At 33.8% G+C, this 25,979-nt stretch overlaps 1 protein-coding gene across 1 annotated transcript in view; it reads left to right on the top strand.

The window, feature by feature from the left end:
- Faf1 (Fas associated factor 1) overlaps positions 1 to 25,979 on the top strand; it is a 298,559-nt gene that overhangs the window by 86,082 nt on the left and 186,498 nt on the right. The window contains exons 6-7 of the mRNA XM_041652128.1: positions 2,272 to 2,363; positions 16,837 to 16,942. Of these exons, the coding sequence (XP_041508062.1) occupies positions 2,272 to 2,363; positions 16,837 to 16,942 (198 nt within the window). The remainder of the gene's footprint in view (positions 1 to 2,271; positions 2,364 to 16,836; positions 16,943 to 25,979) is intronic.

Below are 25,979 nucleotides of genomic sequence, written 5' to 3'. Positions count from 1 at the left end.
ACAGAAATGTCATTCTAATGTAAATAATTAGGGTATTTATTTTTATTTAAGAGTGCACTTAGTAAGATGGGCCCTCTCAAGGAGCAGTTAAAAGTTCTTCCAGTGGCCTGCTTGGGTAAGATCACCTTTCTCCAGGTGTCTTTTTCTCCATCTGCAGAATTAAGGAATCCTTATCTAAGGATTCCTTAAGCACTCCTCGCTTCTTAACCCTTAGAACCTTGCCATTATTACCTGTTTTGACTCTGCCAGGATTGACTTTGCTACCCTTCACCTGTTTATACCAATCATTGTAAGGTGTTTGAGATTTCCAAATCACTCCTCTTGAATCTTTATAGACTGTATATCTAAAACCTGTCTTGTTTCTCCTTCCTCTACAGTGCTACAAGGCTTTATACTATGTGCTGTGGAACTAATCCATCATTAGTAAATTTACTTTTATTAAATTCTTCCATGTACATTTCCTTTACTGTCTTCCACTGAGTGACAGCCATCTTCTTCAAGAAGTTTGTTCCTTTGTAGTCTTCTTAGTGTTAGTTTTATTTTGGCAGTCCTCATACAATTGAAATAAATTATAAAATATATTTATATCTCGATTTGTACTTCTAGGTCATTATCAGTCTTTCCTATCAGAATTTATTTAGCTTTGAATTTATGTCAAAAGGTTATATCACCTTTGATAACTTACTGAAGTTATCGTCCCTATTTCCTTGTGATTGTTAACTTCTGACTTATAATTACTCTGTCTTCAATTTAATTTCATTAGATTTAGACATTTTTTTAAAAGATTTATTTTTTGCTTATGTGTATGCATTTGTAAATGTATTTGTATATGCATTTGTGGGTATAGCTGCCTCCAAAAGAGGGTGTTGGATCCCAGGAGCTGTAGTTAAAGATGGTTGTGAACAGCCTGGCCAAGCTATTGAGAACCAAAATGGTTCTCTGCAAGAACAGCAAGCACACTTAACTGTTGAGCAGTCTTCAAATCTTCTTATTAATCTCAGCACCTTGTAAGCTGCCCTTTCTTTGGTCACATAGTTACTTGGACCTTTGCCTACAAAACTCTTTCACTATTCTTTGCCTTACTGTCTCTCCATGCTCTTAACATTTTACTAACAATGGCAGAAGCTTTCATCTGAATTTCAAGTTTCTGTTGTTTGTTTTTTGCTTAAAAGTTCTCACTTTTTAATTCATCTCTTTTTATATTATAATTCCCAACAATCCTCCAACTCTTGTCTTCATTATTTCTGCCATCTTTTTTAACTTTAAAATTACATTTTTAAACATTTATAGTGGCTGTTTTTGTCTGAAGTGGTCTTTCTCTATATATTTTTGTTACCTTGTTACCTTCAACTCTATGTTCAATGAACAGACTCTTGGCTATCCAGTTTAAAATTGCAAAGCTCCCCTAACTTATATTCTTCATCCCTGCTTCTTGCCATATCTTTAGTTAAACCCCAAGACAAAAAAAGCTATCACCTTCTAATTTTTAACTATATAGATTACTTTAATCCTACTAAAGCTTTGCTCCCTCATACCCCTTCCCAGTCAGAACTCCTAGGTTATTCTAGCCACTCTTATGATTAGGGTGGTCCGGCTCAGAGGTGTAATGCAGTAAGATTCTGTGAATGAAGAGCATGCCCTGGGTGCATGATGTGGAACGAATACCCTAGTGAGTATATCTACCAGAAAGCATGTTAGCAAGTGTTTAACTTCAGATTGTGCGGCTGAAATGTATGAGTTTTGTGATAGTGAAATTTAAAAGTTTGTATATACGTGTGACTCAACAGATCGTTTTAAAAAAGAAGATCTTTAGAGTCAGAATGAAGTGATTCTAGGTAACTCTTATTGGAGTCCACATCCAGGTTACACAACCTCTTAGGCTACAGCTCCTCACCCTTAAAGATCCTTGGTTTGAGGTGCTTTCTATAATTTTTTTCTAGGTCTTAAAATTTTCTGAAAACCTGCTTTACTAATTTTTGCTATAACATGATTACACGTTGGTGGAGAAATTAACGACTCTTAATTGTGCTCTTATCTTTAAGCATCTCCAATGAGCTAGAAGTTTGTATTGTCTTAATGCTCAGATTTGTATTTATTTGCCATAAAAACAGCAGAAACAAGATGGTTTGGATTTAGCTGCTCTATTGTTATATTTAGGAAATTACCAAAAGATGAGAAACCAACCTTAAAGTTGTCAAATATTCAAAAATTATAAAAATTAATAATGTACAAATTCAACATTTATTTTTGTTTTCTTTTTTTCTATTTCAGACGGTCTTAAAATCATTACACTTGCCAAAAAACAACAGTCTTTATGTCCTTACACCAGACCTGCCACCACCTTCATCGTCTAGTCATGCTGGGTAAGGGATTTGCTTTTCTTGGAAATCTGAAAGGAAAAATTGGATGGGAAATTTTTTATATGTTGTGTAAAGTATAATAAATAAAAATTTTATGGAAGCTTTAACTGACTACCAAGTGTATCAGTTTCCATATTATTTGGTTTAGATTATTCATTTATTTGACTTACTAGTAGAATCCTCTTTCAAAAAAAAATCTATTGGAAAATGCCTGCATATTAAAAATAATCAAAACAGAGTAGAGCTATTGCTCAGTACTACCTACTGTATTCAGGGTTCTGAGTTCCTCGTGAGCACTTAAGGGGGTGGAGGGAAGAGAGCAAAAACGGCCCTTCTTTGATTGAAGGAGAAAGATTAGAGGGAAGAGAAAGAATAAATACAACCCCAGTCTGTTATTGCCAAAGTTTGAAGAAAATACAGTAACTTCTACAGGATAAAGCTAGAAAAACACCTACTTAGGTTCTCAAAGAACTCTTTCTTTACTTAAGGTAGATTCATTGTTGCTTTTAATTGAAACTCAATACATGTATTTACAGTATTTATATTATGTGTGTATACATAATACAGTATTTAGTTGCAAATTAAATTTAGCAGTATTAAATGAAGCAAATGGCCTGCATATACTGATTGTACTAGTGAAAAAATAATGGTTTTTCTGAGTCTTTATATTACCTCAAAACTAGTTTCACGCTGACTTTGGAGTTTCACAGACTTTATGTTCATCTACTGATTTTATTGACATCAGAATATCATGCTGGGTTCATGGAAATTATCTTCTTTGCCATGTAGCTGACCTCTCATCACTGATTCATTCCCTAGGCCTACAGTATTGCTGAAATGCCGTGCTTATTGGGGAATGAAACTGTTTATTAGTTGGCCTGTTGATTTTTACCAATTTTCAATGATGTTGTTTCATGGGTAGGAACAATGAGAATTTTTCAAAGAAAGACAAATGATGTAGTATGAGGGACATATTTAGAAACTCGTGGCATTGAAAAAGTTATACTAATATACATTTAAGTGAGATCTTCTAAAAGGTCAGGGCTCATTTTTATAGATACTTATTCAATTTTATCAAAAACTTTAAATTTTTCTCTCAATGACATATTGTAAGTTATTTATTAAAGCAGATATAAAGTAACATGTTTTAAATGGCAAATGATTTTCTTTAAGTTTTGCTCAGAATTATAAAGAAAATTCTACCTCCATGTTTTATTTTCCTGTCTTGATTTTACTGCCACTAGGGGGTGCCTGGTAATTGCATCTTTGTATGGACAGTTTCTTTTCCGGTACCAAAAATTATAACATAAATTACATCATATCTATAATTGACTTAAGAATTATTTTAATGTAAGGTTGGTTTTTTTAGAAAACAAAATTTCAAGATGAAATTAAGAGTGAAGATGTTGCTCAAATCTTTGTAATAATTAAGAAACATTTTAACCTTTTTTTAGAATTCAGTAATGAATTGAATGAATGAAGCATTATACCTGTGGCACAATTTCAAATCAAATCATAATTTATAATAAAATTAGAAAAGGGGAAATGTTATTATATTATTATAGGAATGATTTAGTTCATCATTGTGTTTTTATTAATTAGTAGATAAAAGACAAGCTCTATTCCCAGTGAGCTTTTAACCTATTCATTAAAGATATTGGGCCTTTAAAAATATCTTTCCTTTCCTGATAATTATCTTTCATTACTTGTCCTAACCCTAAAATCCAGACTGTTCCATCCAGTCTCCTTTGTGGTGTTTTTCCCTGCCCCTCATTGTTGAGATTCTTGAGAGTTTTTCTCAGAAATTTCTTACATTACTTTCTCTTAGCATCTGCTTTCAACCTTTCCATTTTTAAAAGATTCTTTCTATAGCTTAGAAATTTCTCTTTATAAGCTTGTACCCAGCGTGTCTTCTTAGTGCAGAGTAAGATGTTTAGAACTGACTCATCGTTTTCCTGGGAGAGCTGTGTTGTCTCAATGAAAACAATATGAAATGAGGAGGCCTGGACTAGCTAGCAGGATGATTGCTAAAAGGTCGTTCAGTTGGGAATTTAAGTAATTGACTTTGTTAATTTGGTTGAGGAATAGAACTAAGTATTGAATTTTAGTACATTTTAAAGAATAAGAAATGAAATAAAATAACTTCACAGAAAATTTGATTCTAAAGGGAAGTAGGTGTAAGAGACAGAATTACTTGAAATAGGAGAACAGGGCAGTAAATAGGAGCAATGGGAACAAGTAAAACAAACAAATCCTGGTGGCCATAGGGGTGTGAGAATGTTAGACTGCAGGAGCATTTGTAACAGAATAGCATACATTGGGCAGCTTAACGACACAATTTTAGGTCTCCAGACTTGTAGTTCAAGATAGAAATGCAGGCCAGGTCAGTGTGTGATGAAGGCATTTTCCTGACCTGTAGATTGCCAACTTCTCATAGTATCCCTGCTTGAAAGGGAAAGAAAACGTGATCGAACAGTTTTTTTCTTTCTTATAAAAACACCAGTCACATTGGATTAAGGCTTCAACTTTATGACCTGAATTACCTCTTTAAGACCGTATTTCAGATAGCATCAAATTGGAGTTTAGACCTTCTGCATATGAATTCTAAGGGTAATTCCAAGGGTCAGTTCTGAGTAGGGAGACAGGATTGAAGTGTAGGATAAAGTATTGAAATGAAGGTAGCTGGCAGAGTTAGAAGCAGTAGGAAAGGTAGAGACTAGTTCTGAGTTCTAGATCTTAATAGTTGTAGCAATGACAAAGTCCAAGACATAAAAAATACTGAAAGAAAGCTCGAAGATGAATAAGAATATATATTATTTAAAGGAGAATAATGATATCAAGAAAATATTTGATAAGTGATTTAATTGTCATTCATGGAGGATGGCTTTTCTGCCAAGCCCTTTGCACACATTATTTTTCTTAAATCATTACAGTAAACCAGGAGTAGATTTTACCCACATTTTTCCCCGAGGAACCTGACGTGAAAGGTGAGGTAAGGCTGATCTACAGAGCTAGTTCCAGAACAGGCTCCAAAAAGCCACAGAGAAACCCAGTCTCGAAAAACCAAAAAAAGAAAAAAAAAAAAAGGTGAGGTAAGGACAGAGATATGATATGTGTAGTTGCTTCTTTAAAAAAGGCCGTAGACTTTCCGATTATCTTTAGTCCATATTTAAAAAGTATAAGCCTAGGTATCAATATAACTGATGGTGGTAAACACTCAAGAAAGTAACCTAAATTTATCTAAGAAAAACAAACTTAATTCAGTAGCTAGAAATTTAAAAAGTATAGGAAAACAGCAGTAGAAGAAAACAACATTCAGTGACCAAACAAATCAAGTATATTAACAACATCTATAAATAAGATAGAATTAAATTTCTTTACTAAAAACAGATTTCTTGGCCAGGTGTGGTAGTGTATGCCCTCAGTCTTTTTAGTTCATGTCTTAGAAGCAGAGATGGAAGACTTCATAGCAACAAAACAGCAACAACAAACCAAAAAACTAAAACAGAAATTTTAAATTTGGATCTTCAAAAATTGTTTTAAGGTAGTAGCAGAGAAAATAGAAAATAAAGGAGGAGGAAAATATGTCTTAAGTTTTCCAGGCTAATATTACCTAAAAGAATGTAGTTTAAAACTGTTAATAATACTTTAGCCTCATTTTAAGGCAGATACATGGAGGAACAATTTTCCAAGAATATATATTGATTGTGGACTGTGTGTTCAATTCATCAAATTTTGGCAAAATAGTAAAGAAAGATATTTATAATTATCTGTCAGATTTATTTACTGATTTTATAATCTATAGATTTGAACAACTCAATCAAATGCATATGAAATTGTTAAGAAAATAAACCAAAATGCCAGTTTCAAAGAATCAGTCATATTGATCACATTCCTCGACCTTTGCTTTCACAAATGATGTTTTAAGAAATATTTTAAAAAACTAGTGTTACAGTCAGAATAATGCATGATTTGATATGATTTTTAAAATAGCTTGCCATTCCTTAGGAATAAATCGATATAACCAGTATTTTAAGTACATAAGTTTAATTTTAATTACCATTATTATTAGACTTTTTAAAGTAATATTTTAAAGTATTGGATTGGTAAATATTTTTGATAAGAAGTCCTTTAAAAGTGGTCATTTTCAGCAGTTGACATTCTGGATGAGAAAGAAACTTGTTCCCAATTAAAGCATCAATGGTGATCCCAGCACATCTAATTGGAGTGATGTACCAAATCCATTTAGACAGTTTACTGCCTATTGATAGGTTGGTGACTACTGAGATTTGCTTGTTAGCATCACACTTTGAAAAAGAGCTGCAGCTCTAAAGTCTTTGTGGCGGGAACTTATTTAACGGACATTCAGAGTGTTGCTTACTGATTCACAAAGCAAGAAAATCAATACATTGCAAATATGATTTTTTCTTTATGTTTTTCCTTAACTAATGGAATTATGGTTATACAATTTTGCTATTTTGTCCTTGGTGTAGATCACAGTATATCAATATCACCACTAATTACCATGTTTTGATTAATCTTATATATTTTGATTGAGACATTTTGTTGAACCCAATATATTACTGTATTGATAAATAGTAATTATAGGCATAAGGCTATCTGGACTTTGAAATTATCTTGAAAAATGTTATTAGGAATTATGTAAAATGAAATGTTTGTTTATCTAGACGTATTTAATTGCCGGCAAAGAAAGCAATTAAAAGTAGCTGTAGACTAAGAGGCCAAGCTCTATTAAACATGATTTTGAGATTGTTGCATAGCTTGTGGTGATGATAGCATGGTGTCTTTGAGATGTTAACAACTGTAGCAGAGTGCTAATTAAGAATGATGTCATCTTCGGCTCAGAATTGTTAGTATCATGTTAGTTTAGCTGGACAGAAGCAAAACCTAGTTTTGGTTATGATAATAGCTCAAGTCATATTTATAGTGGAAAGATTAACATTTTATTTTTTATGCTCTTCCCAAGACAATTTTAAAATCCTCAATGAAATACAATCATATGTAAACATCAAGGCCTTAGCTCATTTACATATGTGCCAGATTTTCAAACTGATTGCTATTTGAACCTAATCTGTCATTGCTGGCTGCATTAGCTACAACAAACATTACATTTACATATTGATTTCTTATTTTGTTTTAGTGTAAATAATCCATAATTAGTAAATTTGGTCTTTTGTTGACAAGAGCTCATATGACTCTTAAGTTTAGAATGGAAATTTAAATTACCATGTGTTTGTCTTTTTAATTCAAAATCTGATGTATCTCAAATGAAAAGAAATAATTGTAGATCACAAAATATTAAAAAGACAAAAGAAAAATCTTAATGTTTAGAAAGATACAAATTATATTTCTCTAAAATGATAAATATTGTATTATAAAAATTCATGGTAAATTAGATAAGTTACTGTTCCTGATTCAGTCATTAGATCATGTTTAAAAACAAAATTTAATGTAAATGGATACAATGCTTTTATATACACACATACACATATGTCTGCCTGTGTATATGTATTTAAATATCCAGCTCAAGAAAAGATATACCCTGTTTACACAACAGAACCTTCAGTGTCTGTATTGGTATCAATACTTAATCCTAATAACATATACAACTAATGTACAAAGTATACTTTTCCTACTATCAGTGTAGAGATGTTGTTAGACATATAATATTTTAAGCAGAAATGGCAACAAACTCCGAATTTTCATGTAAACTGATTAAAAGTTTATTGCATTTTTTCCCTGAGTACATTTGGTTGGAAAAATAGGGGCTACAATATTACATAAGCACTGATAATATGGTTAAACTTGATACAGAAACTGTGAAGACTTCACCTTATCAACTGGGTTGTTGTCACAGAATGTGACTCACTAGGTGACTTAAACACGAACATATACTTTTTGTCCTCATGGAGGTTGGGAGAAGTCCAAGATGAAGACACCAACAGACTCACTTCCTAGTGAGGGCTTCATCTTGGCTTGACTGTCTTCTTGCAATGTCTTAATGATAGAAAAGAAATAGAGCTCTACTTTCTTAGTTACCTTGTGAGAATGCTAGTCCAATCATGGTACCCTCATAGCTTCATCTAAATGTAATTATGTCAGATACTATTTATCATACTAGAGTTAAAGTTTCAACCTGAATGTTGGGGGAGGACATGAACATTTAATTCTAAAAGCCCTGAAGTGAAATTATCTTTTCTAATTTGATTTTGGTGGATTTATAACTTAAAACGGCAAGTGTTTTTCTCTAGATCTTTTCACACTCTATAGGCAGGCTATGATTTAGAATAACTGAATAACTTTGCATACTGAAGACTTTCAGAGGGGATTCTGGACTGAAGGAATTACTGGAGGATCCTTGGATGACTGATACTATTCTTGATTGACGACATGGTGCCTACTAATGGCAACTTGAGACATGACACTGTTACTAATTGGTAGGAAAGAAGTCATTCTTTTCTATTCTTTATCAATTAATAACTGCTTTGTAGCTTTCTGGTGATTAAATGGTGGTTCTTTTAAAGGGGATGGAAACAGAATCACTTTTGTATACCCGTCTGTGCATGTTTAACCTAGCTCACTCATGTGGTGGTTGGAGGACCACTTTCAGGAGTTGCTTTTCTTTTCAGTGGTTTGGGACATGAGGAATCAGATTCAGAATTGTCAAAGCAAGTGCCTTTATCTGCAGAAACATCTCACCCTCAAATGTTTTTATATTAAAATGCACCCTTTAGTTAACCTTGAAAAAAAAATCACTATTTATGATTAAGTATCCTTGAACTTATCAGTAAGGACTATCATCAGTTCATTCATTCATTCATTCATTTTTTTGCCAATTTTAGTTTTATTAGTAATTACCAATAATACATGGCATTCTATGTTTACCTGTATAAAATGCCTGTATTAGAGCATTTTATACATTTATTATAGGGGTTTGTGTACTAAAATTTATTTTTACATGATTTTCTTCTTGAAAAAAGTGAAGAAGAGTGTAACAATGTTTAAATTAAGTCAATGTATTAACATGATATTAGCCTTCATTAAAAGGCAGTTATTTTAAGGTAACTTTCTGTCTTGTGCAGTGTAATTATGTTGGAATGAGCTCATTCTAGAAATAATATTTTATTGAAAGAAGAAGCTGGAGAGTTGTGAACCAAGAAGAGTAAATAGATTTTGGCAAAATTGTTTTGACACCTATATTACTAGCTTAGATACTGATGCTTAGTTATAACACTGAGACTTTGGGGGGAATTGGTTACCATGTTTGTAGAGTTTCCTCTTATACACTACTCTCTTCTCCCGAGTATTAAAGTAGTTGGGTGCAGTTACTTGTTCCTTTAACCCCAACTATTAGATAGGCTGAGGCAGGGGGATCACTTGAGCCTAGGAGTTTTGAGCTAAACCCAGACAATGTAGTGATGCTGGCTCTTAAAGGAAAGTTAATTAATGAATTAAGTAATTATAATAGGATATATATAAACATGTTTATTATGTTGCCTATTAGGTGTTTAATATGATTAGCTCTCATTTAGTTTTACTGTTTTGATCTTTGGAAACAGTCACTACCTCAGACAGATACTGACCGTTCTGACTACATGGTAAGCAGTTTTAGTCTGTCAGCTAGAGCAAAGAGACTAATAGTTTTAGTTGTAAAAATCAAAACCTGTCTTTGTTGATAAGTACAGATAGCCCAACTTAAAGAAAAATCAAAATGGGGAAACACAATAAACAGAGAATATATGATTTCATTTCTTTCATTGAGCTCACGTTTGTACTGTTCTTGAAAAGTCTGCCTGTTGGGAGGCTAGTGAGATAGCTTAGTAGGCAGAGAGCTTGATTGAGGACCGGAGTTTACTCCCTGGACCCTCATGGTGGAAGGAAAGAGCCCATTTCTTCAGATTGTTTTCTGAACTGGATGTATGTGTCATGGTACATACATTCCCCTCATAAATTGATTATATTTTAAAATAATTCCTTTTATTTTTAAGATTATAATATAATTAGTTATTTCTCCCAACCTTTCCTCCCCCCAAACCCTCCATATACTCCTTTTTGCATTCTTTCAAATTCTTGGCCCCCCTTTTATTATTATTACATATATGTGGTTGTATGCACATAAGTATTCCTAAATAAAACCTGCCTTGTCCCCCTGCCCCTTTCTGTGAGAGTGAGCGTGTGAGTGTGCATATAAATTTTCCCTAAACCCCTGCTCATCCTGTATAATGCAGCTTGTATTTATATATTGGATGACCAATTAGTGTGCTCTTTTTTTGCTCCGACATTCCTAAGTTGCCTGTAGTTCTTTGTGTAGGGTTGAAGTTTCTTGGCTTTCTTGCATGGTATCTTCTGGGACCGTACATAAAATATTTTTAAATAAAATTAAAGTTTACCTATTTGCTTTTACCTTTTAAATTGAAGAGAAAACATACTACTTAAAACCATTGCATTATTTTATACTGTTCGTTTTGGTTGACAATCTTCCTTAGAATTTAATGGTCCATAGTTGAAGTGAATAACTTGGTATCTTAAAGAGAGACTGCTAGAGTCTTCATAGACCTAATTATAACTGACTCATCTACCTATTACAAGACACTGGTAAGGGGATAATTATTCCTAGATCCAGTGACTGAGGTTCCAACTTATTTTGCTAGATTTATCAGTTAAAGAGTTTTGCTCAGGTAACACTTTCAGATTATTTAAACCTGACAATACATTCTTTACAACTTTTCCACCCTGTTTTAAAACAGACAAACAAACAAAACAAAAACCTAAAAACCTCTCCAAATACAAAACATACTTAGTTCATATGTTAGCTTCTGTTGAAAGCCTCTATGGTCAATTTAAGTTTTTTTGTTTTTGTTTTTAAGACAGTGTTTTTCTTCCCTGCTGTCCTGGAACTCACTCTGTAGACCACGCTGGCCTTGAATTTAGGGATCCCTGTGCCTCTGCCTCCTGAGTCCTGGGATTAAAGGTATACACCATCCAGTTTAAGTATTTTAAAAGTGTTTCTGTACCGAATGCTATAGGAAAATCAGTATTACATTTGTAGTACATGATACCTTATGTGAAAATATGTTTGTCTGCCTACTTGTCCACAAACTCAGTGAAGGCAGAAATATGGTCATACTGGGTTCTCTTTCTTCATGCCCAAAAGGCAGATCATGACTGTAATCTCTATAGTTAGACCTGAGAAAATGCCACATTTTTGTGTATGTGACATTGAGCAAGTAGTGTCAGTTTCCTGTGTGACATGGAAGTGATTATAATAATTTCATATAGTTGATATGAAATTCTTAATACTTCATATGTTATAGTACTTAGTCTGAAATGGAGGATGTTGCCATCAGTAGACATTATTTTTCTTTTTTTTAATATATATATATATATATATTTATATTTATTTATTATGTATACAATATTCTGTCTGCATGTATGCCTGAAAGCCAGAAGAGGGCACCAGACCTCATTACAGATGGTTGTGAGCCACCATGTGGTTGCTGGGAATTGAACTCAGGACCTTTGGAAGAGCAGGCGATGCTCTTAACCTCTGAGCCATCTCTCCAGCCCCCGACATTATTTTTCTTAGGATCATTAATATGGTAGATCAAGCTGAAATAAGACTTTTTATAAATGACCCCCCTCCCCCCAAAAAATCTCCAACTATGATTCTGGGTAGTTGTAAGCGGCGTAATAACCAGGCTGCTTAATATGAAACAGCAAATTTTATTGAAGGGATAGCTTACAACACCAGGGATCCAGAGATGAGCAGGAGATACAAAAAAAAAAAAAAAGAGAAAGAGCGGCGGGGCTCACGCTCGCCAGATTTATATGTAAACATTAGCCCGAGAGGAACACGCCCTCTAAGGGGCTGGGCTATCTCTACAGGTAGTGTTAGGTTCAGTATACAAATATGTTTCATGGTGAGAGGCAGGGTGTGTGTGGTGTGTGGGTGCTTTCACCTATGTGTAGAGGCCAGAGGCTGATTTTGGGGAGTTTTCCTTTGTTGCTCCTCACCTTGCCCTTTTGAGATAGTCTTGCACACAGAACTAGAGCTCGCTGTGATAAGGTTGGCTGCTCAAGTACCCTCTGGGGTATCCCTGTCTGTACCCTGCCCTTCTAGTGCTGAAGGTACAGCCGTAGGCCACCTTAGACCGGGGTGCTTGGGGCATGAGTCAGGTCTTCATTATGCAGAAAGTACTTCACTTACTGGGTGACCCCTCCAGTCCCATCCAGAACAGCAATCGCTACAACAGCACCGTAGGTCTTTTTGTTGGTGTTATGCTGTCACTGAGGTTTTAAAACCCAAGTGTCTCTCAGGTGTTCTATTTCCAATGTTATAATATGCTTCCTCATAACTTATGCAGTAAAAATTCACTCTTGGCTCTTTAAAGTTTAATATTCTTAGTCCTAGAAAGGAAGAATTTATCTTTTTGTCAGAAGAAGAAATTGAGTATTTACAGGGTAGTCAAGTGTCTAAGGTAGGGCTTTAGATATTTAGGTACTCACCAAATACTGCTGGAAAATATGATTGACTTGCCACAGTCAAACAGCTAACCCTGGCAGAGCCTAACTTGCTCTTAGTTCTACAGCAGTTTAAGGCTGTATCCATCTCCACAGCTACCTGGAGATTATAGAGCTGACCAAATGGTTTTCTTCTTCTCAATAGGACAGCTGCTGGTGTTGGTCCTGTCAGATTATCTGCAAAATTATTGCAAAACCAGGAAACAAATCTAAGAAATTACATACAGACTACCACAAAAGTTCACATATTTATGGATTCATTTCTGTATATAAAATAGAAGAGATTTTGAAATTCTGAGTTCCTTAGCCTAGCTTTTGTAGTCTTCCATAATCTACCCTCCTCCTTCCTTCCCCTTCACCTCCTCCTTTTTTAAAAACAATTTTTTGAGACAGTGTTTTTCTATGTAGCTCTGGCTGTCCTGGATCTCACTCTGTAGACCAGGCTAGCCGCAAACTCAAAGAGATCCACCTGCCTTTGCTTACTGGGAGCTGAGATTAAAGGTGTGTGTCACTGTCACCCTGCCTCTTTTTTTTATTTCTTTTTAAATAAGGAAGAAAGCTTTTTTTTGACTCATAGTTTTAGAAGTTTTAGTTCATGCGTGTTTGAATCTGCTACTCTTGGGCCTTTGGGAAGGCAATATTTGGTTGGGGTGTGCGGGTAGGAACAGAGCGGAGAGGGAGGGAGAGGAAGAGAAGCCAGGATCCCTATGTCCCCTTTAAGAGTAGGCCTTCTATATGACCATAACTTGTATTCTGGAAATAGGCCCCACCTCCCAAAAGTTTCCACTACCCCAAAATGCCACTTGCTGGACACTCAAACTTGAACACAGGTGTGTTTGTGTTTTCATCTCAGATCCAAACTTCAACACCTTGTCTCAGGCTTAGGTTAAGGGGAATGCTAAATTTGAGATGATTTTTCTGAAGCCTGTTTTGTGGTGGACAGTGACTTCTTGGAAGGGTTACACTGTGGTTGTTCTCTGGGCTTTTGTCCCAGGCTGCAACATTCTTGAGAGGCTGTGCCTGGTCCTGGTGTAAGGAAAGGGTTTCAGGAATTGAAATCTCTTTCCCATGCTTTGCCCCTGGGCTCAAGGGAGGGATCTTGTGCACTGAACTTGCCACACTTCTGTAGCTCTTTATTATAGTCATGCTGAGCCTTTTGATGTTGCCAGAACATGGCCATGTTTTCCGGCCTCTGTGTGCCTGTGTCTCTGCATGACTGAAGCCACTTTTCTGCTGAAACAGTTACTTTATTTGCTGTTTTATACTGGTCTTTATTGATTTTTCTCTTTATCATTAATCTTCTTTAAACTTTGATTTAGTTGTTGGAATATTCTAGGTTTCCATCTTGATTTTTCTATTTTTCTCTTAGTATCTTCTTTCCTCACATGATGTCATTTAGCACAAAGCCACATGTCTCCCATATGCCTGCATGCTTTTGACTTTTCAGCTCTTAACTGGCCATTTTGTGTGTCTATTGTCTTAGTTTTCTGTTTTATTTTCTGAGAGAGAGTGGAGCCACAAGTAGGCCTGGCTGGCTTCAGACTTGCCTTGTCACTGAGGATGACTTTGAGCTCTGATACTTATACCTCCACTGTGTAAGTTCTGCGCTTTGGGGTTTACATTCAGTTGTATGTAACACTGAAATTTCTTTTTGTGTGTCTAATATGCAGTCAAGCTTAATCCACCTAAAATTTCACTCTCAATTTTTTCCTACCAGTTTGTTTTTGTCACATAAAATTTCATCCTATTATTTGCTCAGACTGGAAATCTTAGGGTTGTATTTTTTCTCTTCCTCCATCAGTAAATTGTCCATCTTCTACCTCTAACCTGTATTCTGTATTTAATATTCTTACCATTTCTCCTTTCCTTACTTCTGTTATGAATTAATCTATTCCTCACTCCCCCATCTCTAGTCTTTCTCTCCATAGTTAGAACACAGAAAGAAATCTTGCAAAGACAGAACTAGAAGTCATCTCTTAGTATTTTCCTCTTTAACACCCCCCATCCAGTGACTTTCCCGTACAGTTAACTATGAGAATCTGTGTGATTGAACCTTTGCTGATCGCCTTTGTATTGTGCTAACCTCAGTGTATATGCCTTTTCCTTGGAGATGCCTTTCCAGCTGTTCTGTTTATGAATTCTCCTGCCCTCTGTTAACTTGTGTCTTCTGATCTGTTTTATTTTCTTAATGGGACATAGCACTCTCTAAGATTCCATTACATTTACTTGATCTTTGCCCCGTTTACCAGAAATGTAAGTTTCATGGAAACAAGGACCATATTTTTTTTGTTTTTTCCCTTATTATTTATCTAGAAACTAGAATATTTTAAGTATAGATTGGTATACAACAAACTATGTCAAAAGTTGTGTGTTGACCCCGCCCCCCAATTGTGCATTCTGAGTGTTTAGTTCTAAGATCCTATTTGAATTTTAACTTGTGTGTGTCTTCTCTTGGTATGGATCACTTTTTCTCCTCATGGATTTTTTTACTCCTCAACCAAGGGCAAAGTTAAGTACATTTGTCTCAGTTTTCATTGAGCTTTTATTTCAGTTCTACTGTCAGTGATGTATGTGTATCCCTATTAGACTAAGTTTTCAAAGAACTGTGTATTTTTATTTAGATTGAATTCCTTTGCAAGGCATTGCCTAATGCTGCTTTTATATAAATGAATGAATGCTTTAGCTAGATTAATAGTAATGTGACCTTGTTGGTTGAAAGACAAAGATGGATAGATACGGCTCTTACCTTATGCAAATTCACAACTTGTTTATTACTAAGAAAATATCTGCAGTGTACCTGGTGTTTTGCTTAAGTGCTAAAGATATAGTACCAAATATCCTTGCATCAACAAATGTATTTTACTTGAGTATAAGGTTTTTTAAAATTTATTAGTAATATTTTATGATATTTTTGCTTCCTTTGTATTTTTTTTTCTGCTAATAATCCCAGAACTCTTTGGCTGACAATAGGGTGGGCAGATTAAATGCCTAATCCTAATCTTTATTTTGTGTGTTTATCAAAGATTGTCAGAGAAGTCACGTAGGCCAGAGCAATGGCGCATACTCAGAATATTTTCTGAGGCCTAAGCCATGGCAAAATTACAGCTAGAATAGGCAGTGCAGATGATTTGAACTTCATAGCAATAGATTTTTATTAAATTATTGATAAAGATCATGTTTCTTAATATTGACATAAAATAGAATCATTTATATTTCTTAATTTGTATAGCTGATTACGTATATTTTTTGTGCTTTTTACACTTTTCTAATGTTTGGAAACTTTACCATGGGATTTGGAGTGTGTTGCTTTGAACTCTCATTTTCCTGAGTTCTATATAGCTGATTCCTATGTGAAATCATGATTATTTTCCTGAGTTCTATATAGCTGATTCCTATGTGAAAGCATGATTATTTTGAAAGAATTTTGGTGTAGCAGTTACAATTCTGTAGATTTCTGTACCTTCTGAATTTTTGCTGAAAACATATTTTCTATTTTATACAATATTTGTAAGTGTAAACAATAGTTTTATAGTTCTGTTCTAGACAGCTTTTTCATTACAATTGAATCAGTCTTTCAGTACATTTGAATGAATATTTTAATAGATATTGAATATCATTTGACAATTAGACAATTGATTCTCTTGGAGGAATAAGAAAATAGACAACAACGTTTGTAGAAAGTGTGTAGTATTTGAAGTCTTTACAATAGAAGTTTTAAAAAACCGTGGTAGAGAAGGAGTTAACAGGTTAGCTCCCCTTGGTTGTTCTCAGCATGCTCTCTTGCCTTTAGGAGTGAGAAGATGATAACATTGGGCCCGGACATGCCTATGTGGAGGTTAGGGTACTCCTGGGGTTTTTGCAGCTAGCTGTGAAGCAAGCTAGAACATGTTCATCTCTGAGTTCCTTGTTTTTTTTTTTTTTCCAACCCTTTCAGTGCCCTGCAGGAATCATTAAATCAAAACTTCATGCTGATCATCACCCACCGAGAAGTCCAGCGGGAGTACAACCTGAACTTCTCAGGAAGTAGTACCGTTCAAGAGGTGAGTTCTGTCTCACAGCTACGGAATAAAGGTAGCTCATTATAGCTAATGTTGACCCTGTTAGAGAGGGCTTATCTGTTCTGGTAGAAACTCTCTGTATGTTTCATTATTGGGTTTTTCAATTTTAATTAACTGGAATATCAATGCTTACTGTAGATACACTAAATGCCTTGACCTAGAAATACGAATGTTGTAAGTGGGACTCTTGATAATTGTTAACACATCTGCTTCAAACTCTGCCTGCAAGCAAGCAGTCCAGTGTTACCCGAAATAGTTCATGGTTTTATAGTGATTATTAAACTATTAATTTGGAAATTGTTGCCAGCATTCATTGTTGAATGTGTTTCTGTTTGTTTGAAAGGTCCCTCTCAAATGTGTCCTGCATTTATATCATATGCTCTGTTTTAAGCAGGAATTTGAAGAGGCTTTTCTTAAGCAGCTCACTTCTAGCTTTGGGCAGTATTCCTCAGATGTTAGACTATCATTTAGCTCAGACTATCTGAAAGGAGTCTGTTAATTTTGTCTGTTTTCTTCAGTTTGGCTCAAAAGAGCCACTGTTTCAGAGAGAGAGAGAGAGAGAGAGAGAGAGAGAGAGAGAGAGAGAGAGAGAGAGAGAGAGAAGATACCTATGAGAGAAAGGCACCTTCTTGATATTTCTTTGGCCCCACCCATCTAAATGCCAATGATTTCTCTCCTTAGGGGAGTGAGGAATGTTGGAGGCTTTGACAGGATTTTCATGCTTAGAAACATTAAAATAGTGACTATTTCATATTACCCTTCATAGTTTATAAAACTTACACTTTTTTTACTACTTAATTTTAAAAGACTAGATCATGCCAGATCTTGAATTGCTACATATATCGTTTAAAATAATTAAAATTTATCTTGAAAAACAAATAATTTTTTAGAATTAGGCAAAATGTTTTGGTAATGGCTAGACTACCAAATTTCCTTTTTTACATGTTTGATTAATGAATTTTATCTTTTGAATTTGTCACAGAGCCCCTTTTTCTGTTTATTTTCTTCATTAATCACTTGAATAGCTATTATATAACTAAGCATTAACATTCAACCTTTTATCTGATTTCTAAATTCATCTATTTTATTTATTAGAATTTTCTGGAATTTCGTGCTCATGTTACAGTTCATTTTTAGTCTTTATAATGGGTATTCTAAGCTCTACATTTGAAATTTTAATTTCTTGAGAAGTCGTTTTTGCTCTAAAATTGAAATATAGCTCTTTGTCAGAGTTATTATAGAATCTTTGACAAAAAAAATCTAAATTGCATATGTGAACATTTAATTAAACAAGGAAATTTAGCTTCAGAGTAACTCCACTTAAGTAATAAAGCAAGATAAGAGGTAAATTTCACTGCTGGTTTATTTATTTATTTTTTATTTGAAGAGGAGCATAATGTATGATAAATATAGGAATCACTTTCTTTTTGGATAAAAACTCTCTTTACATTGCTAGCTTAACTAACTTGAGTGTGTTTCCACTTTCTCCCACAAGAGGGCAGAAAGTTCTATGAAGCTGATAACCTAAAAAATGCCACTCAGTGTTTTCAAATTAGCTTCTCTTATATTAACAAAAAGGAGCATAATGGCCAAGTTATTGTTTGATTTACAGATAATTGGCATATTGCAGCGAGGAGACTTAATTTCACCCTTTTAAATTAAACAGGGAGATTTAAAAAGACATAAAATATTCATTAATGTTCGGTGATTATAAAGTAGTGGCATATATTTATTTTGCCTTTATTACTGTTTCGATGGGAAAATACTGCAAATATTTCCGAAATCGAGTTGGCCATACTGACAAGTTGAAATGTTTAAGCAGTGTTAATGCAATCTGCTCACACCTGATATCCTATGCAGAATGATTCAAAATGACTACATCAATTATTAAAAGAAAATTTAAGATTCTGTAAATGTGCCATTGCGTGCCACAGTTGGCTGAAACTGTTCTCTGGTATATTATTTAGATTATCAAATACATTTTAAGTGTCAAGGACTTGAACACATTGAAATTTTTTTCTTATCATGTTTTAAATATCTTTAAAAAAATGTTCCAGAAGCATTTTTAATGACAAATCTTCTTATGTATTAAGGATAAGAGTTTTTCTTCCTTTTCTTTTTTTTAATTTTAAAAATGAATTTAAAATAATATTTTGAAACACTGGTTTTTAAGAAAAAATGTTGTGCCTAATGAATATCGCCTTTTCGTAGTAGACAGTTGCACACAGGCTGCTTTATTTTGTGTAACTTTGAGCAAGACTGTGGAGTACTGGCTGAGCATAGCTCCCTGGCTTTTTTTTTGAGTCCTGTGGGAACCGGTGCTGAGGCTGGTGTCAGGAAGGAAAGTGCTCCTGTGGACGCTGGCAAACCACCGTGCCTTTCCTGCTCAGCTTACTATAAAGCAGTTCAGTTGTAAGAGAGAAGTACAGTCCTGAAATAGTTCATAGCTCTGTGTTAAGACTAGTAGTTTGTTTTTAATGAGAAAGCTTATTGATGTTATATATTCTAAATTTTAAATTAATCTCTGTCACCAATTTCAGGACTCTTCTTTCAATCGTAAGCCACAAAATAAATCGTGAGCACTATAATTTATAAAGTTGAAAGGATAGATTGAAAGTATCTGATCTGATCATTTTTCTAATAGAATAAATAATTTTTATTTTCTATCTAAAAACACTCTTAATTGTTTTGAAAGTCTTGAATTTTTTAAAAAGAAAGCTTTTACAATATTTTTTTACTTAGAAAAATTATTAAATGATTAAGACTTAAATGGGCACTAATTGTGACTATTAACTGAACAAAATACATTTTGCAATCACTGCTTTGGAGACTAGTGCTAAGACGCAGTCAGAATCCTGCAGGCTGGTGGCGATGCACTGACAAGGGTTTGCCCGGCCTGCCTCCTAGCCTCCAAGCCCCTCCAAGCCGTTGCAACCCTCACTGTAGTGTCATGCTTTCCTCTGGATGCCAGGTGAGGGGTTGGGTTTTGATTTCATTTTTGTTTTAAGATCTTTTCAAATCTTTGCACTCACATATTCTACATTAGGATATAGCAGTAGCCTCTAAAGATGGTTAAGATGGAAAGAGTTGTAAGTGGTTATAAGTAAAATCCTTATTTTTTGTGGTAACATACTACCTCATAGTTATCAATATTCTAATGACATTTGACAGCCCCTACTCTATCAATTTGCACCCTAAATTGGATACTAATTACACTTTAAAAACTAAAATTCCTTAAAAATTTAAGCAAGCCTGTCTTTTAACCAGTTTTCTACTCTTGAGAATTGGCAGTTTTAAACAAGTCATTGTAACGATTCTAGGAATTTAAAAATCTGTGGTTTAAAATGCACTTGGTGGGCTAAACCAAGGGGAGAAAAAGACTGATTGCCTCTGCAGACCCTAAGCCCAGGTGTGGAAAAGGATATAAAGTCCCTGAAATCAAGCCAGCTCTTTCTTGGAAACTGATTCTTTGTTGTCTGCCTGCCTTATTATTGCAAAAGCTTCTGTTAGGCAAATATCTACTTTTTTTTTTTAAGGTGTCATACAAACTTAAGAAACAGACACCTGACCCGAAATAACAAAGATAAGAAATCTAAGTCTTTTTAGTGCACAATCATGCAGTATGACTTATCTATTACAGCAAGAAGTGTGATGAATAGCTATTGGAATTATTTAAATCCTCTTCCAAGTTTCACTTTACCCCAGAATTCTCACTATTCTTATTAATGTTGATTTAGTTCTTAATGGGAATGAAGGGGAAATTGACAGCCTACAGAGCCATATCTTACAGGGGCGAGTAGCACATTTCACCACTGCACCATGTTACACAAACTGAGGATTAAGTGGGAAACCAATTGAGGTAGAATTATTATCAAGAAGGGATCTAAATAAACCATACCAGTTCTTAAAAATGATTCTGAAATCAGGATGTTAGTTTTGATTCTGAAAATGTAAACCGTATGCTATTTATGTGTGTGTTTGATCTGTTCTACTTGGTGCTGTCTCATCTTGACTAATGTGTGCCTTGGGCTGTTGTTTAAGGCTAGTGGCCAGTAACTGTTTTGAAATTTGTCGTTATTCACAAATTATATTAGTGAATACTTTTCTAGTAGTAAATAGATTATAACTTCTTAACTGTTGTGTCTTTTCATCAAATGTTTTGAGGTATTAGGTGCCTTTTTGGGGGGTTTGTTTGTTTTCCAGTATGGAGTGGGGGATTCGTGGCAAAGAATTGAAGAAACAGTGAGGTAGCTGAGAACGTTCATATGCAAGAGGGTAAATTAAGTTGTGTGCTTACTTAATTAAAAAGTTTAAGTGGTTTGTTTTTACTGCAAGATAAGTGGCATATATTAGCTCAATTAGAATAAGCAGTTTAATTAGCATATATCATTTTTAAACAAACTTAAAATAAAAAAATGATATCTTATTAAGAATGAAAGATACATTTTTTAACAACCAGGCATTATTCAGCTTTCAAAAAATGGAGAATAAGATGTACATATATTTGATTTCAGGTTCCATTTTAAAACAGGTTTGTTGAATTGTACTTCAAATGGACACATAAACAGTATTATCTTATTGAAATTTTCTGTTTCTGTTGTGTCCCTTAGGAAATAAATTTAAGAAATATGGTGTAACTATTTGGAAATGATATTTTTCTTTATCTAGAAATATTTTAGAATAATTTGAAAGTTATTTAAAAACATTTTCCTCTGTATCTTAAATAAAAATGTAGTCTTGTTAAAAATTAAGAGCATTGCTTTAGCCCTTTGTTACTTAAGGTATTTGTATTCTAATATCTTAGTCTAGCATACTCATAATCTAAGGTTCGTGTGTTGATAGTTTTGCAGTGCCTGAGTTAAGAGAAATTACATTCAGTTATCAGAAACTAATAAACATAAGACATTTTTTATATGCAAGAAAAGGCAGAGAGTAAATAATTGCACTGGTGACCAATACTGTAATAATCCTGTTTTACAATATGCACTTGACAGGTTGTAATAGTGCTAATTGAAGAGACTAATTCACACTTGCTTCATTCTATTCAAAGGCAGAATCAGCAGCTTGTTTTGCTTTTGACCAGATGGTCCTCATGAACACCTACTGTGCACTTTAAGTGCTTTACTAGAATTACAAAGGCTGGGGGCTGCGTTCGACTCCAAATGATTTGAGAAGGGGGGGGACTTCTGTGCTCAATGGATTTGGTGCAAGTAAATTAATTCTAGTGGACCCATTACACACAGAGCCCCCTTTTCAAAGCTGTGAGCCTCCTCGCCTGCTCTGTAGCAATGAGAAAGAGAAAGAGAAAGGCAGATTACTGCAAACAGAAATAAAAAAAAGGGTATGAAAAGGAGAAAAGAGGCCTTGAAGCCTTTCATATCATTTGAGTTTTTCAAGTGCGTTATTTTTGGGGAGGGTGGATGTATGAAAAGCCAATTGGAGTTTTTTTTGTTTTAAAGTGCGCTATTTAAGCACCATGAATATAAGCGCAAGAGCAACAGTTGACTGAGTTTGCTGTGGTGAAGCTTTGTGTCCGAGGATGAATCAAATTCATTATATTCAACTCTTTGTGCTTTAACATGAATGGAGGGTTAGTTTCACAAGACTGTGTCTGTTTAGGATAATTATAATTTAATATTTTCCTTTCATAAAGTTATCACTGTAGATGTCTAAAATTTTAATCAAAGCAGATTTTGTACATTGACTTTGAAGCACCCTGACAGTTTAAAATTCAAAGGAAAGCTTTTTTAGTTTTCAAAAGAAAAGAAAGGCTCTTTCTAATGGCATTGAAGCAGAGATTATTATAACTAATTAGAAGTCACACATCTGTTAGCTTTTGGTTTGTGATTTATTTATGTATTTGTGAGTTAAACATATACTTTTAAAATACATTGTCATTATAGTGAACCGAAATGATAAAATACACTTAAAAAGGAACTATTGAGTTAACTATTTTTTTTTACAAATTTCTACAGTTGCATAAAATATATAATGAAATAAAGGTGTATTGAGTATGACTCAATATCATACAATTAATAAGTTTAAGCTCAAGTGCATTTTCAAACAAAATACACCTACAGTTTTGTTAGTATAATTCTGGCTATTCAATAATCATTATGAAATATTAGCAAATGTTGTTTGTTCAAATTTATAGTTATTCCTTAACTTTAAAGGTATTTATATATAATACTGTAATTTGCAATGCTATCACTCTAAATATTTTCTTATGACAAAGTATGTAGGTACTATACAGATGATCACATTTAAAAATACATTTCCTTTGTTTTTCCTTTTTACGAGATAGTCTCATAAACACCTTTAAGCTTAAACATGTCAGTCGCTTTTTCATGGTATATTTTAGTGGCATGAATTATCTTTGATAACTCCATAAACTCTTTCTAAATAATAACTATTAACAAAGACAACAAAATTGTATCAGGAGTATAATGGTAAATGTCTTTTAGTCTTTTTAAGTTTGTAGTGCTTTTATAATGCTGGAATTTATATTTGTATTGTCAGAATATGCTGGTAAGTATGCCTTTTATGTCTGTTTTAATTGTATGCTCAGAAAATAAAACAAAAATGTAAAACTAACCATAGAAATTGTTTTACTTTTCAGAACTCAAAAATTGTTATTTTTCTACTTTCAAGTGAAGAGTGTAACATGGTTTCTTTGGTATTTAAAATAAACTTTATTACTCTGGACATTACTTTTGGATTTTATATAGAAATTATATTTGGAGGATGGAGAAAGATAAAAGGAAATTCCTCAAAATCTTCAACCACAAACATCCAGTGAAATTTATAAACAATGAGGTGTTAATGAATCGGTATCCTTGGGGAGTAAATATTTCAGGGGAAAAATGGATTAAGGAGAAAAAGGAACAAAATTAAAGTGAATAAATATAGTTACTGAACTTTTTTACTGTAGATAAAGAACTGGTGTTAGACCCAGAGCCTCAATTAGCAGAAGTGATTTGATCATTTCTCTCTCTCTCTCTCTCTCTCTCTCTCTCTCTCTCTATATATATATATATATATATATATATATATTTGAATAAACTACATTTGCTAATATTTCATAATGATTATTTAATAGCTAGAATACTAACAAAACTGAATGTATTTTGGTTGAAAATGCACTTAAGGTCATTAATTGTATTATATTGAGTCATACTCAGTACATCTTTATTTTGTTAAATATTTTATGCAGCTTAAAAATTTGTAAAAACAAGTTCCTTTTAAGTGATTTTATCATTTAAGTTCACTATAATGAATTGAGAGAATCATTTGTTTAGGTGGGGCTAATTCTCTTACTTAACCAGAGACAGTGGCTGGATAAATAAATAAATAAATAAACAAACAAGGGAATTAATTAATTATTGAACTGTTACCCCTAGATTCAGTATTTTTATTATTAAAGATATTTCAGTATATTTTAGTATTAAAATAGAGTGTCACATACATGATTACCTAGGGTTGGGGAAGCCTGCAGATTTCATCATGGACCTCTGTAGTACCATGTTATTCAAGACGTTCATTCTTTTAACATCTAAGTTTCTTTTAGCCATGTAGCAAGTAATATCCTATTCTTTGGTCTCCCTTCTGCAAAAACAAAGAACTAAATAAACAATAAGTAAATGATAAATGAATATAAAATGTTCATAAACACATATTGCTAAGATTAGGTATATTAATGTAAGTTTAACTTGTAGAAAGTCACTTACATATTTATCATTATATGCCAAAATTATTTGGACACAACCTACTAATGTCAGGTTATGATATTTTCCTTTCATGTACTATGATTCAGTACTATGTTGTCAACGAATTATTCTTTTCAAACATTATCAGTCTGAATATACTTTGAAAAAATTCTGTAACTTAGTTTGGAATTTTATTTCCCTCAATTTATCTATCCCCCCGCCTTTTTTTTTAAAGGAAAAAAAAAAGACTCAAAGCTCATCGCAGACATTGTATAAATGACAAAATGTATTCCTTGCTTTGTGGTCATTGCGTGACCAGACAGTAGAGTACTGGATTGCTCTGAGGTTTTACAGCTGCAAGGCAAAAGCATCTGTTCATTGCAAAGCCGTCATTGTTTAATTTTGACACTGACTTTTCCATGCATCTTGTACCAAGCACTGGATTAGATGCCACTAAGATGAAATTTGTTTTAAGTTGCTCCTAAAGTGCAGCTGTCCCTGTATGTGGCCTTGTAGCTTAACCAAAATAGACAGATGTAGGATCAATCAGAATCTTTGTACAAGGTCACTTGACCAGGCTAAGAGAAGCTCAGCGGAAGAATAGGAATGCTCTTATTTGTTGTGAATAACTGTAAAAACCACTTTACAGGCCTGTTTAGTTTGTGTCTAAGTTTCCAGACTCTATTTAAAGCAATACAACCTTTATTAAATATTGAACTTTTAAAAGTGGATTATAATGTTTAAGTCTTAGAGTACTCTGTATACATTAGCCATTATTCTCCCGTTATAATTTACAAGGGAAAGGATTCAGTTTATTGGTCTCTTAAGTAGTAATTGATTGAAAATAAAATTCATTCTAAAATCACTCAGCTAAATTATTGAAAAGAGGACATTTTTATAGAATGATAATTTTTCTTTAATGTTTCAAGTGAATGAAAAATGAAAGAGCACTCCACTTCCCAAGTTTCCTGGGATTGTGTGAATTTCTACCCAGCTGGTCCAAATTGATTGATACAGGGCCAAATATTTGTCTGCCTACATTTCAAAGTCTATAATTTGCTAATGAATTGTGGTAATAATCTTTCATCATACATGAAAGATTTAGCCAAACAATTTGCTAAGTATGTATTTTGATCATAAGATTTTTGGACGTACACCAAGCTTTACATCTATTTTACAGCTAATGCATGGGGGTAGAGGGAGGGCAATTGGAAAAATAATACTGAACATGGACATTGATGGGAAGGGATGACGGAACAAGAAAAGAAGGTACCTTAGAAAAGAATAATGCAGAGAAAATCCTGTGAATGACA

The sequence above is a fragment of the Microtus oregoni genome, unplaced genomic scaffold, assembly GCF_018167655.1.
Source record: "Microtus oregoni isolate MIOR12 unplaced genomic scaffold, Mior012 000005F_ref0000423, whole genome shotgun sequence".
Classification (NCBI taxonomy): domain Eukaryota; kingdom Metazoa; phylum Chordata; class Mammalia; order Rodentia; family Cricetidae; genus Microtus; species Microtus oregoni.
Note: the sequence above shows the minus strand (reverse complement) of the source record. Positions and strands in the feature narration are given on the sequence as shown.